General features: G+C 45.0%; 1 protein-coding gene across 1 annotated transcript in view; it reads right to left on the bottom strand.

The window, feature by feature from the left end:
- Positions 1–15,042, bottom strand: part of LOC309543536 (avidin-related protein 4/5-like) — a gene marked incomplete at both ends in the record, with an annotated part of 122,838 nt that extends 107,796 nt beyond the window's left edge. Inside the window, one exon of the mRNA XM_082276009.1 lies at positions 14,965–15,042. Within this exon, the coding sequence (XP_082132135.1) occupies positions 14,965–15,042 (78 nt within the window). The remainder of the gene's footprint in view (positions 1–14,964) is intronic.
- Positions 15,043–16,057: the final 1,015 nt, after the last annotated feature.

Here is a 16,057-nt window from a genome sequence, read left to right as displayed (position 1 = left end):
CCTAACCCTAACCCTAACCCTAACTATAACCCTAACCCTATCCCTAACCCTAGCCCTAATCCTAATCCTAACCCTAACCCTATCCCTAACCCTATCCCTAACCCTAGCCCTAACCCTAACCCTATCCCTAACCCTAACCCTAGCCCTAATCCTAACCCTAACCCTATCCCTAACTCTAACCCTGACCCTAACCCTAACCCTAGCCCTAATCCTAACCCTAACGCTATCCCTAACTCTAACCCTAACCCTAACTCTAGCCCTAATCCTAACCCTAACCCTATCCCTAACCCAAACCCTAACCCTATCCCTAACCCTATCCCTAACCCTATCCCTAACCCTAACCCTAACACTAACCCTAGCCCTAACCCTAACCCTATATCTAAACCTGTTCCTAACCCTAGCCCTAATCCTATCCCTAACCCAACCCCTAACCCTAACCCTAATCCTAATCCTAGCCCTAACCCTATCCCTAACCCTAAACCTATCCCTATCACTAATCCTAACCCTATCCCTAACCCTAACCCTATCCCTTACCCTAGTCCTAACCCTAACCCTATCCCTAATCCTAACCCTAACCCTATCCCTAACCCTATCCCTAACCCTAACACTAACCCTAACCCTAGCCCTAACCCTAACCCTATCCCTAACCCTATCCCTAACCCTAGCCCTAATCCTATCCCTATCCCTAACTCTAACCCTAACCCTAACCCTATCCCTAACCCTAACCCTAGCCCTAATCCTAACCCTAACCCTAACCCCAACCCTATCCCTAACTCTAACTCTACCCCTAACCCTAACCCTAACCCTAACCCTAACTCTAACCCTATCCCTATTCCTAACCCTATCCCTAACCCTATTCCTAACCCTATCACTAATCCTAAACCTAACCCTATCCCTAACCCTAGCCCTAACCCTAGCCCTAATCCTAACCCTAACCCAACCCCTATCACTAATCCTAACCCTATCCCTAACCCTAGCCCTAACCCTAACCCTATCCTTAACCCTATCCCTAACCCAACCCTAACCCTATCCCTAACTATCCCTAACCCTTCCCCTGATCCTAACCCTAACCCTATCCCTAACTCTAACCCTAACCCAAACCCTAACCCTAGCCCTAATTCTAACCCTAACCCTAACTCTAACCCTAACCCTATCCCTATCCCTAACCCTAGCCCTAGCCCTAATCCTAACCCTAACCTTAACACTAACCCTAGCCCTAACCCTAACCCTATCCCTAACCCTATCCCTAACCCTAGCCCTAATCCTAACCCTAGCCCTAATCCGAGTGCTAACCCTAACCCTATCCCTAGACCGATCCCTATCCGTAATCCTAACCCTAACCCTATCCTTAATCCTAGCCCTAACCCTAATCCTAACCCTAATCCTAACCCTAACCCTAACCTATCCCTAATCCTAACCCAAACCCTATCCCTAACCCTATCCCTAACCCAACCCTAACCCTATCCTAAACCCTAACCCAATTCCTAACTCTAACTGTGCTGCCACGCAGCTTTAACTGTCTAGCAGTTGTTATTACATGTTATGTTATGTTATGTTATGCTATGTATTGGTATCTTCCTTGCACCCCTGCTGTTTCTGGCTAGTTGGTTGCTCCACCCTCCATTTCCTGTGTAACTTCATTTTGTGTGGTGGTTATGAGGAGACTGCAGAGTTTGGAAGCTGTGTAACTTCATTGGAAATGTATCTATTGGAAAGTCTCTATGTTTATGCCTTTGCTAACTTGAAGCATAAAGAAGCATTGGAGAACACATTTGGAGTCTTTATTCATTGAGTAAACTATCTGTTAAAGTCATCATTCAACCTGCTGCACACACTTTCAGACTGGGTCACAGGTCACCCAGAGAGAAGGTCACAGGTACAATCGATGCTGAGACAGAACAGCAAATTTCCAAGAATCCATCAAATGGTTATCTCTGCAGCTTCAGAAAGTAAATTTCCATGGTGAATCCATCACATGGTTATCTCTGCAGCTTCAGAAACATGAGTAAACACTTACCTATGTGAATAACAAACACCCCAAGACCAGGGCCGTCTTTAATATTGATTGGACCCTGGGCAAACATTTTCTTGGGCCCCCCATGCAATTTCGCCCTCCACCTTCTCCGAGACATACACAATAAACAGCAGCTAGACTCAAAATCAGTTTACTTAGAGATTACTGTATAATAATACTGCTCACTGATTTGTTGCTATAGGTTACTGAACATCCTTACCACTCACTAATTGGTTACTAGAGGTTACTGCACATTATTACTGCTCACTATTTGGTTGCTAGAGGTTACTGCACATCCATACTGGTCAATAATTGGTTGCAAGAGGTTGGTGCACATCATTACTGCCCACTGATTGGTTGCTTGCCTGCACACCATAGACTGGGGAGGTGAGGGGACCCATCAATAGATAGAAAACTCCTAGGGATACTAGGACTCCTGGGATCAGTGGCATTGCTGGGGAAGGGGGGTGATCAGTGGCAATGCTGAGGGGTAGATGGGATCAGTGGCAGTGGTGGGGGGATGGGATTAGTCAGGAGGCAGTACACTGTGGCAAATTCTGAATCATGTAGAGCAAAGCAGGAAATCTTTGGCAAGTACAGGTATATAGTGGGGCATTCTACACTGACCACCAATGTGAGGGGAGATTCTACACTGACCACCAATGTGAGGGGCAATTTGCACTGACCACAATACAATGGGTGATTTTATGCCCCCCACCAATATAAAGAGGGATTTCTACACTGACACCAATGTAATAGGAGCATTTTTACCAACCACCAGTGTAAGGGGGAATATACAATGACCTCCATGTAAGAGGGAGTTTACACTGACAACCATTGTTGAAGAGATTTGTACTGATCACCAATGTAAGGTGACACTTCTACACCGACCACCAATGTTAGGGGGGATTTACACTGACCACCAATGTAAGAGCAATTCTGCACTTACCACCACTGTAAAGGGAAATGTTCACTGATCACCAATGTAATGAAGAAGTTACACTGACAACCAAAGTAAGGGGGGACATTTACACTGGCCACTAGTGTGAATGAAAGGATTTTTCACCAAGCCCCAATGTAATGAGAAGATTTACACTGATCACCAATGTAACAGACATTTAGCCTGCATTCACATTTCTTTTGTCAGGAAAACATGCAAAATCGCTTTCCTGACACCACAGAAATGTGCTGCCCTTCACCTGGTACACAGCAGTGGCATTAATTGTTAATGACACCTTCACGCATCTGCTGAGATGTGCGTATTCACATCCACCAAAATTCAGGGTGCTGTGCCACCATGATATTTTGAAAAAAGGTTCCCTCTCCAATTTGCTTACCTTTGCAGAACAGGCTGATGGTAGGCTTAATGACCTCAGTTTTAGACAGGACTTTCAAGCCTTTACCTCCCCCGTGGGCAGCATTCAACAGAAGTGAAGGTGGATATGACCTCAGGGTGTCATGATATACATATGAATGCTGCCTCTATTTACATATCAATGCAGCTGGTCCGCGGCTATTTACATATTAATGTAACACAATTTACATATCATTGCAGGTTATTTACAGGTAAACACAGGGTCTGCAGGTGAGTCATCTGTACATGGCAATAGGGCAGAGCTGGGAAGCTATGGGACTAAAACTTTAAGGGAATTTAAACAGGGATAGTTGGCAAGTATGAGGCAGCTGCTTTGGGCCCCACAACAATGATGGGGCCCAGGGCAGCTGCCCCTTTTGCCCTGCCTTAAAGACGGCCCTGCCTAAGACAGGAACCCATCGTCAGACTGTGCACTGAAAGTCAATCAGTTACTGCTGCAGTCACCAGAAGCATTACTCTGCATATGAAGCCAGCCACCTACTGAATGCTTCATTACTGTTACAGCCTTCTGAGCTTAGCTATCCAGTCTGAGCCAGTTGCAGCACTAGCTGGCTCATTGTCACAAATATCCAGCTCCTCAGATCAGCCTGCTTACTAACAGAAGTCACTACTTACAGAGCTGAGCTCTGGCAGATTTCTAACAAGACACCAAAACTACAGTACTTATTATGTCTGACAGAGATTCAACAGAGTTACCTGCATTTAGTCAAGATAAAGCAGACTCCTTACTTCATTCTCCTCGTCCTGTTAGAGCACCTCATCCATCCTTGAAGGCAAGGGAGGTTTATGAAGCAAGTAAGGAGGAAACATCTAGTAACATGACTGCATTATGGGAAAAGACTTTAAGTTGTATAACAGCCACTAATGAAACTAGCAACAATTCTGAGCAATTGAACACTGCTCTCTCAAGGGTTAAGAAGGCATTTGAGAATTATAAAATACTTTCTGAGAAGTACTATTCCCTATTGTCACATTCCAACATAGAGGAAGCTGCATTGGAATTAAAGGACTTTACTTCTAATGACCAGCAGAGGCATAGTACATATCTTGAAGCAAAGGCACAGATAGAAGGTAGATTAGCACAGCTACATGAAACTACATCCTGTAAATCTGCTTCTTCCAGACACTCAGGAAAATCTTCTAGGTCTGCCTGCTCATATCATAAATCTTCTTCTAAGTCATTATGGTCCTGCTCTATAAGGTCAATACTGAGCGACCAAATACTCAAAGCTCGCCAAACGGTTGCAGTAGCCCAGGTTCAAGCCGCCTGCTCTGAAAAAGAAGCAGCCTTCAAGGCAGAAGCTAAATGCATTCAAGCAAGAATACAAGCAGAAACAGAGGCTCAGCTAGAAATTCTTCAGAAGAATAGAGAAAAGGAAGTAGCTTTAGCAGAGTTATCTGTCTTGGAACAAGCCCTATTGGAAGAAAAAGGAGCAGCTTGTACCAGCTTGGCTGCTTGTCAAGACCCTGTTGAAAGGACCCTACAGTTTGTCTTAACTCAGAACCACGACAATACAGCCCCACCTACAGTTGGAGATTCTTCTCATAATCATCCAGCAAGTGGATCAGAAGGCAATGTGTCGCCAAAGCAAGCTGGTCAACTAGACACACCTACTAACAAAGACCCTCCACAACTACCGCACGTCACAAAATCAAGTGAATCAACCTACGCAGCTCATGTGCCACCACAACCCTATGTGCATAGAGATTACAAGGGCACAGTGTAATGTTCTGGTACCTCTGGTACCCTTGTTCCATATTTCTCTCTTACTAAATTGCGTCCCATCTTGTTATCCAAGAGACGCATACACCTTTAAGACCGGATGACATCATTGCTGAGCGCCGCTATGAGCGGCTATTTCAATCGCCGGCTTTCTCTCACTCATTGCTCGTTCAAACCACATGTTCACCGCACCTTCTTCTGTGAAGTCGGAGCTGCTGACATTTCCCTTTGCTGAACTGAAGCCGGAACCTCGCTGCTGATCCGTATCTCGCTACGGGATCACCTCTCTCTAAGGACACTGTTGCTACTAACCTATCTAAGTGATAAGTACCCCACAGGGGATTCTTACTAACCAATCTCCTACTGTCATCTACTGCAATTACCAGGACTATCTATATCTATCTATCTACTATCATCTGCATAGACAGTTAGCTCTTGGGACTACCTTCAACTATCCTTGCACTAGGTTACTCTGTCTAAGTATACTCCATCTGTGTCCTCTTACCATCTGCACTATACTTGACATCAGAACCTATCTGCTTACCATCACCTGCAACTCTCCTAATACTACTCTTAGTGCTCACCATACAATTGCCTGTCTCTCATCTATACATTCTCATATATGTATGACCTAAGAGGTCCCGTGAAGATGTTGAGATCAGATTGTGGAACTAACTTTATTGGTGCTTGCAGAGAGTTACAGATCGACCGACAACAAGTTAGAAATGATTTGAGTGATCTAGGCTGCATGTGGAAATTCAACCCACCACACGCTTCACACATGGGCGGAGCATGGGAACGTATGATTGGGATGGCAAGGCGCATACTGGATTCTATGTTGCTTGATGTGAGTTACATAGTTAGTGAGGTTGAAAAAAGACATCAGTCCATCCAGTTCAACCTATGATGTGTGTGTGTGTTTGCTTTTAACCCATGAAGTACTTACTACATTCCTTGCTGAGGTCGCAGCAATAATCAACTCAAGACCGTTGACCGCTGCATCCACAGACCCAGAATGTCCGACTGTTTTAACTCCAGCTGCATTAGTGAGCCGGAAAATTGGACAGATCCCAGCACCAAAGAGCATCTTTGATGAAAAGGACATATATAAACGTCAATGGAGATACGCTCAATACCTTGCAGATTGTTTCTGGGACAGATGGAGGAGGGAAGACCTCACACTTCTCCAAGGACGTAAAAAGTGGCAAACGTAACTTAAAGGAAGGGGACCTGGTTCTTCTAAAAGACAAGCAAACTCACCGGATCCAGTGGCCAGTTGGAGTTATTACAAAGGCCATTGCTAGTGATGATGGAAAGGTCTGAAGTGTGGAAGTCAGGATTGTAAAGGACGGGGACCCAAAAACCTTCCTGAGACCAGTCACTGAGACAGTCCTAATTATGCCTGCTTCCAAAAATTCTGATTCAGTGTTATGTGAAGGAGTCACTTAGACCTCTAGCATAGTTAGCTTAGAGTAGAGGGCTACATAGCATTCTACTGTATGCAATGTTAATTGTATGTTTATGGAAAATAATTGTGTAGTGGTATCTCACGATACCAGGCGGATAGTGTGCTGCCACGCAGCTTTAACTGTCTAGCAGTTCCTATTACATGTTATGTTATGCTATGTATTGATATCTTCCTTGCACCCCTCCTGTTTCTGGCTAGTTGGTTGCTCCACCCTCCATTTCCTGTGTAACTTCATTTTGTGTAGTTGTTATGGAGATACTGCAGAGTGTGGAAGCTGTGTAACTTCATTGGAGATTTACCTATGGAAAAGCCTCTATGTTTATGCCTTTGCTAGCTTGAAGCATAAAGAAGCATTGGAGAACACCTCTGGAGTCTTTATTCATTGAGTAAACTATCTCTTAAAATCACCATTCAACCTGTTGCACAAACTTTCAGACTGGGTCTACAAGAAGGTCACAGGTACAATCGATGCTGAGACAGAACACTAACCCTAGCCCTAACCTTACCCTAGCCCTAATCCTAACCCTATCACTAATCCTAACCCTAACCCTAATCCTAACCCTAGCCTTAATCCTAAAACTAGCCCTAACCCTATCCCTAATCCTAACCCTAATCATAACCCTAACCCTAATCCTATCCCTAACCCTTTCCCAACCCTAACCCTATCCTAAACTCTAACCCTAGCCCTATTCCTAACCCTAACCATATCCCTAATCCTAGCCCTAACCAGCCCTAACACTATTCCTAACCCTATCACTAATCCTAACCCTATCCCTAACCCTAGACCTAATCCTAACCCTAGCCCTAATCCTAACCATATCCCTAACCCTATCCCTAACCCTATCCCTAACTCTAACCCTAGCCCTAATCCTAACCCTAGCCCTAATCCTAACCCTAGCCCTAATCCTAACCCTACCCCTACCTATCCCTAACCCTATCCCTAACTCTAACCTTATCCATAACCCTATCCCTAACCCTATTCCTAACTCTAACCCTATCCCTAATCCTATCCCTAACCCTCTCCCTAACCCTACCCCTACCCCTAGCCCTAACTCTATCCCTAACCTTAACCCTATCCCTAACCCTATCCCTAACTCTAACCCTAACCCTATCCTTAACCCTAATCCTAACCCTATCCCTAACCCTAACCCTATCCCTAACTCTAACCCTAGCCCTAATCCTAACCCTAGCCCTATTCCTAACCCTAACTGCAACCCTAACCCTAAACCCAACCCTAGCCATAACCCTAAACCCAACCCTAGCCCTAATCCCAACCCTAACTTCAACCCTAAGCCTAAACCCAACTCTAGTCCTAACCCTAACCCTTACCCTACCCCTAACCCCAACCCCAGCCCTAACCCTAACCCTAACCCTAAACCTAACCCTAGCTCTAACCGTAACCCTAGCCCCAACCCTAACTCAAACCCTAACCCTAACCCCAAACCTAGCCCTAACCCTAACTCCAACTCTAGCCCTTACCCTAACTCTCACCCCAACTCTAAACCTTACAAATTGTAGTACATTATTTGGACTCTGGTTATAGAATTCATGTGAATCATCAGTGTGGGGAAGACAGGAAATGTAAGTGACTTTGAACGTGGTAATGTTGTTGGTGCCAGACAGGCTAGTGCCAAGACAGGTTGTATTTTAAAAAACTGATGATCTACTGGGATTTACCCACACAACCATCTCTAGTGTTTACTAGTGATGGACGAACATTGGACGGGGCGGTTCGCGAACGCGATCCGCAAACTTTCTCAAATGCTTGCGAACCGCAAGTTTGCGGCGGACCCCATTTACTTTAATGGCAGGTGTAACAGAACCTTACCTTTGACAGAGAATATTTGTGTGTGAAGGATTTCCCAGCAACCATTCGGTTATTTACACTCCCTGCTATCATATCTCTCTTTGCACTGTGAGCCCCAGGAAGTGACTCCTTATATGGACATTCCATGAAGCCAAGGTATGGCCAGCCTAGAGACGGAATGTCTGCTGATTAACAATGCGCTTTTGTCTACATTATGTTGATTTGGGCTGAGGCAGCTTTTGTTAAGTGTGGTAATGACCTTACCTATTTGTCTGGGTGGATGTCGGGCCATTGTTTAAGTAGTGTCTGATATACTCCCCAGGTGTATAAAAGCCTGTATTCTTGTTTCAATAAACAGTTTTTCTTGACCCTTCAAAACGTAGCTTTGTCTCGTTCCTGGAGGGGGATTTTACTGTATTATTACCCGGTCGTTCAACAGCTGAACCTGACTCTCCTCTTGGATCTTATGGTTGGGATTATACTACTCCATTACTACACAGGGACTTGCCGGGAAAAAGGACATCTCCAACGGCTGATACCCTCTCACCACCTGGGTAGCCGTTACAGCAGGCAAACATTAAAAACCTCCAGGTAATATTTGCTGCCACAAAATACTTACTAGCTGTGCACACATAGTCCCACAACATGGACACTGACATACAGGGCTGCCATCAGGGGGGTACAGCCCATACAGATGTAGGGGGCACGGGCGTCCCGAGGGCCCAGTCCCTCAGGATGCCCTGTGCTACAAGTTGACACCTCTTTTGTTCCTTTCCTCCCCTACACTGACAACTAGTCCCGACTCCCGCTGGTGCCACCCGCTGCACTGGCTCCTGACTCCCATCCTGCCGCTGGCTACTGCAGTCAAAATTATTGGTTGCTAGGACAGCCTGGCAACCTAGCAGCCAATCATATGCATTCACAGGCCCCCGCAGAGGAGGAGGATGTAACCTGGTGGTCAGGCCCAGAGGGCCCAGGCCTAAAGCTGTGTAAGGGGCCCGAAAATTTCTGATGGCTGCCCTGCTGACATACCAGAAGTATTGTTATTGGAAAAGTTGCCATAAAATTTTTTTTTTTTTTCTAAATCAGCCAGAACTGACAGCAGCCGGTAAATACATGTCAAATACATATAGGGTCCATTCACACATCTGTAAAATGGGTCCACATCCGTTCCACAATTTATCGGAACGTTTACAGACCCATTTTCAATGCCAGTCTGAAAAATTAGGCATTCATGATATAGAAGTGTCGGCCAGTACAGGCCCCAAAAATTAGCCAACAGGCATTCACCTGACAGCAAAGAACTTTGTATTCTGTGTCTGGAGGTAGATTAGGCATACACAGGATACAGAAGTAAGCGTTGGCCAGTACAGGCCCCAAAAATTAGCCAACAGGCGTTCACCTGACAGCAAAGAACTTTGTATTCTGTGGCTGGAGGTACATTAGGCATTCACAGGATACAGAAGTAAGTGTCGGCCAGTACAGGCCCCAAAAATAAGCCCACAGGCGTTGTATTCTGTGGCTGGAGGTTGCTGTGTGGAGCAGGGACAGACTGTATAGTGACACAAGTCGCTAGCTAATAGGTCCCCAAAAGTCTTTTGTCAGTGTAGGGAGAGGTTGCTGTGTGGAGCTGGGACAGACTGTAGCAATTCGGCATTCAACGGACATAAAAGGCCTTTTATGCCAGTGTATTTACCTAAGACAGGGACCCTTAATTTGTAATGGGTGGTGGCGGATATTCGTCCACATCGGCCGTTAACCCGATGTAGTCGGACACCTGTCGGTCTATGCATTCCCTGATGCTGGAGCCTTTTCAGTCAACGCATAAGTCGCAGTAAGCCCAACACTCACCTAGGGACGATCCGCTGGATGGATGGAAAATAGGGTTTCCAAATCCAGGGACAGGGTGATCCGTCACCCATAGTGACGGCTAGTACCGTCACACCATCCATCCAAATTTGACGGATCGGATGTCAGCGGACATGTCTCTGCTGACATCCAATGCCCCATAGACATGCATGGGGGGACCGTTCAGATTTGCCATCATGCCGTCCTCACGTTTTTCTGGAAATAGGCAGGCTTCCATGGCCCAAATGTTCGAGCTTAAAAAAATGATGACGCCGGATAACCCTCTTGGCCTACGGTTGCCCGCTGGCTTGTCGGAACTGATAGCCGCCAACTACTGCCATATAAACTGGTGGACTCGGAGGCCTTTTGAAAATTTGTGGCCATTGGAACACCACTATGGAAGGTCCCAGGAAGGAAATATTTCTCGCAGAAGAGCATCCCAGAGCTATATGGCCATGTTCAGTGCCAAGTGAATACATCTCTGGCACACAGTGTCGGTGCCAAGATACATCTGACCACAGATACGTGCTCTAGCAGGGAAGGTACAGTATATAACTTTTACTGCCCATTGGGTGAACCTTCTGACGGCCGTCAAGCATGTAACCCGTGGCACCTGTGTAGATTTGGTTTTACCGCCACGGATTGCATGCAGGCCTGCCTATTCTTCTCCTCCTACTACTCCATCCTTCCTCTTCTACTCGGGTGACTCCTCTTTTCCGCTGCTACCGTCTCTTCCGCTGCGCCACCCAAGATCCCCAGAACCTATTCCACATGCCAGGTGAGACGTTGCCATGCTGTGCTGCGTCTGTTGTGCCTGGAAGCCAAGAGCCACACTGGTCCTGCACTCCTTTCAGCTTTGCATTCACAGGCAGATCAGTGGCTGACACCGCACAATTTGACAGTTGGTAAAATGGTGTGCGACAACGGTGCCAAACTGCTGAGCGCACTGAAACAGGGCAAAATTACACACTTGCCATGCATGGCACATGTCCTGAACTTGGTCGTGCAGTGATTTGTTGTCAAATACCTTGGGGTCCAGGGCGTCTTGCGGCAGGCCAGGAAAACCTCGGCCCATTTCAGAAGATCTTACACAGCCATGGCTCTCCTTGCTGACATTCAGCGGCGACACAACCTGCACTTAGGCATCTTATTTGTGACTGCGCGACATGATGGAACTCAACCTTGTATATGCTTGATAGGCTGCTCCAGCAGAAACGTGCAGTTAACGACTACCTGTACGAACTCTGCGGCAGGACAGGTTCTGGGGAGCTTGGGTTTTTTTCACTGCGCTAGTGACTGCTTATGCGCAAAGCCAAGACGCCATAAGTGACATCATACCTTACGCCTTCTTTCTGGAGCGTGCATTGTGGCATGTCATTGATCAAGCCGTCGAGGAGCAGGAGCAGGAAGATGAAGAAGTCGCAATGCTGGATGAATATAGAAAGTATATTATAGTGGATTTGTATTGTGCAACATTGTGACTGGTGAGCGGTTCTGCAGCGATACTACAACTACAAAGAGTAACAAACGCAATTAGAAAAAAGTATTATAAATGGAGTGATAGACCAGTGACCCCCCAAAATGACAGATTGAAGCAGGGGTGGTATATAACAATATAACAATATACTTTCATAATAGTGTATTTGGGTACTGCAGAAATTTTGCCTCTGCATCATCGACGCCACCTTCCCCACCACTAACATTCGAGATCTCTGAGTAGGCAGCAACAGCGGGGACCAAACTCCTTTGGCTGATCTGGGTACTCTCGTCAGAGTGCTGAGTGGCGGCTGTTGCTACCTCCTCTTCCTGATTCGATGCCAAGAATGGCTACGCTTTGTAAATGTCTTGTGATGGATCGGAAAATAATTCCTGTGACTCAAGCGAAGGGTATATGGTGGTGGTGGTGTTGGTGGTGGTGTCTTTGGGGGTGCACACAGCAGAGAGTGAAGAGGGTGCAGATAGAGAGAATGAGGAGGGTGCAGAAGAGGAAGGCTGAGTAAGCCACTCAACCAAGTCTGGTGCATCCTTTGACGTAATCGAACGCACCTTCTGCAACTTCCCACTTTGACTTCCGGCCTGGTGCTCCTGCCCTACCCCTACCACCTCTGCGGAAGGGCCTGCCTCTTCCTCTGCCTGTGACCATGTGACAAAAGTCTCTAGGGAAGCGTAGTATATGTGGAAGAAGGTATATAACACCCCGCTTCAATCTGTCGTTTTGGGGGGCCACTGGTATATCATACCAGTTTTAAAAAAAATTCCCAGTAACTTTTGTCACTGTGTAGCAGAGTTAACGCAGCGAAAGAGGCAAAATTTCTGCAGTACCCAAATACACTATTATGAAAGTATATTGTTATATAACACCCCGCTTCAATCTGTCATTTTGGGGGGCCACTGGCATATCACACCAGTTATGAAAAATATTTTCTAGTAACTTTTGTCACTGTGTGTAGCAGAGTTAACGCAGCGAAAGAGGCAACATTTCTGCAGTACCCAAATACACTATAATATGCTTTCTATATTAGAAAGTATATTATAAGTGTATTACACCCCTATATACTGCACACCAAACAATAGTACACCTATACCAGTCCTTTAAAGGACTTTTGTGGACCTATTACCGAGCGATTTGTGTCACTCAGTGCTGGTTCACACCGATGCGATGTGGGAACACTGCGAATATATCTGCCATATGCGATACGCTGGGGTGTCAATTCAAAGTTAATGACACCCCAGCTTAGATCTGTGCGATCTGACAGTTCGCACAGAATCGGATCGTACTGGCTTAAATGGCCATGTGATCCGATTCTGCTGCGGACCAAAAAAAGGCTCCTGTGCGTGTTCACTGCGATTGCAGTGCGAATTCAGCCATACAAACTGTATGGCTGAATTTGCACCGCACAGAGATCGCATGTAATTTTAGGAGCAGTGTGCTCCAAATTACATGCGATCTCTGTGATCGCATTAGTGTGAGCCGGCACTGACAGTCTGTCCCTGCTCCCCACAGCAAACCTCTCCCTACACTAACAAAAGACAGAATATAGACACTTACAGTACACCTATACCAGTCCTTAAAATAACTTTTGTGGACCTATTACCGAGCGATCTGTGTCAGTGACAATCTGTCCCTGCTCCACACAGCAAACCTCTTCCTACACTGACAAAAGGCAGAATGTAAAATGGCAGCCAGATCAGGTCTATTTATAAGGTAGGGGGTATGTCCATGTGCTGAAATGTCTCAATTGGCTGTCCTGTACCACCTGATAGATGTATCATGGGTCAAAGTTTTTCACAATGTAAAAGAATATGGCGGCCCGAACATCGCCATATGTTCACATGATCGGCGGACAGCAAACAAGCAAAGTTCGCCGCGAACCACAAGGCCATCTCTAGTGTTTACAGATAATTTCCCTTAAAATAAAAAAAAACTGAGAGAGGATGTAGCATGAGCAAAAGTTTGTTATCATCTTTTTGAAAAGAACAAGACTCGTAACTGGTGAAACTTTCAAATACTCATCAATTACACCACAAACAACTCTCAACTTTTTATTAACATAAAAAAATGAGTTAACAAACAATCCTTTATTGAAATCAATTTAGAGCTAAACAAACCTCCAGAACGTATAGAGACAAAAGCAGTATGTCAAAAGACCAACAGGCCATGAACACATTATAAAACACATTAAAGGTTAGTGTAATGGAAATCTGAACCCCATGATGACAAATATCTTTCTGATGAAGGATAAGACCATGGAGTATTTTGTTGTTGTTGATGGGTTGAGATTGGTGGAGTAGCCTGATGCTGTTGAGGGTAGGATGCTGGTGGAGTAGCACGATAATGAGGAGTATGCATCATCGGTGGTGTTGGATACTCTCCAATGAATGTATGTTCGTTAAGTTCTCCTTAATGCCTTTATTGAGTAATTGCACCAATAAAGGTTCAAAAAACTGTCTTTGCTCCTCTGTCATCTTCCTTATTTTATTCGCTGTCAAAATTCTGTAGGCATCACATTCACCAGTTTTGCGTTGCAGAGCAGCTGTAGCCTGTGCCAAGAATCTATTAGTTGCCTCCTCAATATGCTTTCTTTTACGAGGCATACTTTGTGAGATTCTTGGGGGAGATGGAGTCACAGAATCATCGTTAGAGCTTTCCTAATATAAAAAATATTAAACTTACATTTTACATTCTGTTAAAATGTATTGTTTTTTTCATTATTATTTTATTACAGGTTCTTATATAGTGTATTAAGTTTACACAGTGCTTTACATATTTATTGTACATTCACATCAGTCCCTGCCCTCAAGGGGCGTACAATCCTTCCCACATTCATACATCCATAAATGCGAGAGGATGCAAATAACCTACCAGCATGTCTTTGTAGAGTAGAAGGAAACCGGAGTAACTTGAGGAAACCCAAGCTGGCATAGGGAGAACATGCAAACTCCAGGCGGGTATTGTCCAGCTTGAGATTAGAACCAGCAAGCCTGGTGCTGGCAAGCAAAAGTGCAAACCACTACACCACTGTGCTGCCCCACATGCTCTGTTTAATTGGGAGAGATGCATAGTTCACACAAGTGTTTACAAGCCATCCTACTCTTCCCATTTTTTATTTAAATTAAATCTTGGTGGTCCCAAGTATTTGAGAACAATGTAGCAGTGCTATTACTATCTAATAAATGAAATAACCATAATCTGCAGGTAAAGAGATTCAGGTACGCAAAACATGCTTACCGGGATCATGGGCGAAGCATTGGGGTCTTCCAAATCTTCCTCTCCTGGTGACATGGGCTCTGCAGAATTGGAAGTCATCGTATTGATAGAACTTCTCATCTCGGTCTGATCAGTTATGAAACGAAGACTATTGAAATACCACAGTCTTGGGACGTATACATCCTCCCCACCCACACCTGACCTTTGGGAATCTTTTATTTTGTTCAGCTCTTTTTTAAAAACTGTTCTCAGATTTGCAATTTTGGATTTCACATATTTAACATCAGCATGTGCATTTACTGCAATGCATAGCTCGGCCAGCTTGACATAGGCCTCATGTTTTTTTGTCGGTCAGAATATTCCTTTGTTTTACTTTTCCATAGACATAGCATTTCCCTATACATGTCTATGAACTGTGGAAGGAATTCTGGTGAAGTAAATTTATCAGTCATCAATCACGAAAGACAAAAAAATAATTTATAAAAGATTTAAAGAAAAGAACAAAATATACAAACTTTACCAATATCTCACCAGCTTTTCTCCACAAATCCTCATGGGAATAACCTTTGCAATTGATGTTTTTTGGGTACAGTCCTCGTGGGAAGAATCTTTGCTACGTTTTTTATCTGGAACGGAAATGTACGGTCTTCGGCTGCCCGCACTGTTCTTTTGTTGGGTTGCCACCCCGTTTTTGCAGCACTGCCGTTCAGTGTAGACGGTCCCTGCTGCAAACTACGACACAACCGTGCTCCACTCGTTTTGCCATAGCATGGGGATAGAGAGGGGAACAGACATGAAAACAGAAGGGATAACATGAAGAGAATGAAGGCAACGCCAATGACCAGAGGGGAAATGGTCGAGCTTGTGTGCATTTTGGAAAAAAATGATTATGATGGGAAATTCAGCAACTATGCTTGGCCCAACATGAGGAAAGACAAGATACTGGACAAGGTCATTGATGTTATTTCACAGAAGCATGGCATTGAACGTTCAAAAGATCAGTTACACAAAATGTGGTCAGATCTAAAACACAGGGAGCAGGAACAACTTGCAAGAATCCACAAGATCATCAGAAATCGTAAGAGACAGAATGAAGAAGTCATGCTTTTTGTAT

The sequence above is a fragment of the Pelophylax lessonae genome (assembly GCF_965119305.1).
Source record: "Pelophylax lessonae genome assembly, contig: HAP1_SCAFFOLD_179, whole genome shotgun sequence".
NCBI lineage: Eukaryota > Metazoa > Chordata > Amphibia > Anura > Ranidae > Pelophylax > Pelophylax lessonae.
Note: the sequence above shows the minus strand (reverse complement) of the source record. Positions and strands in the feature narration are given on the sequence as shown.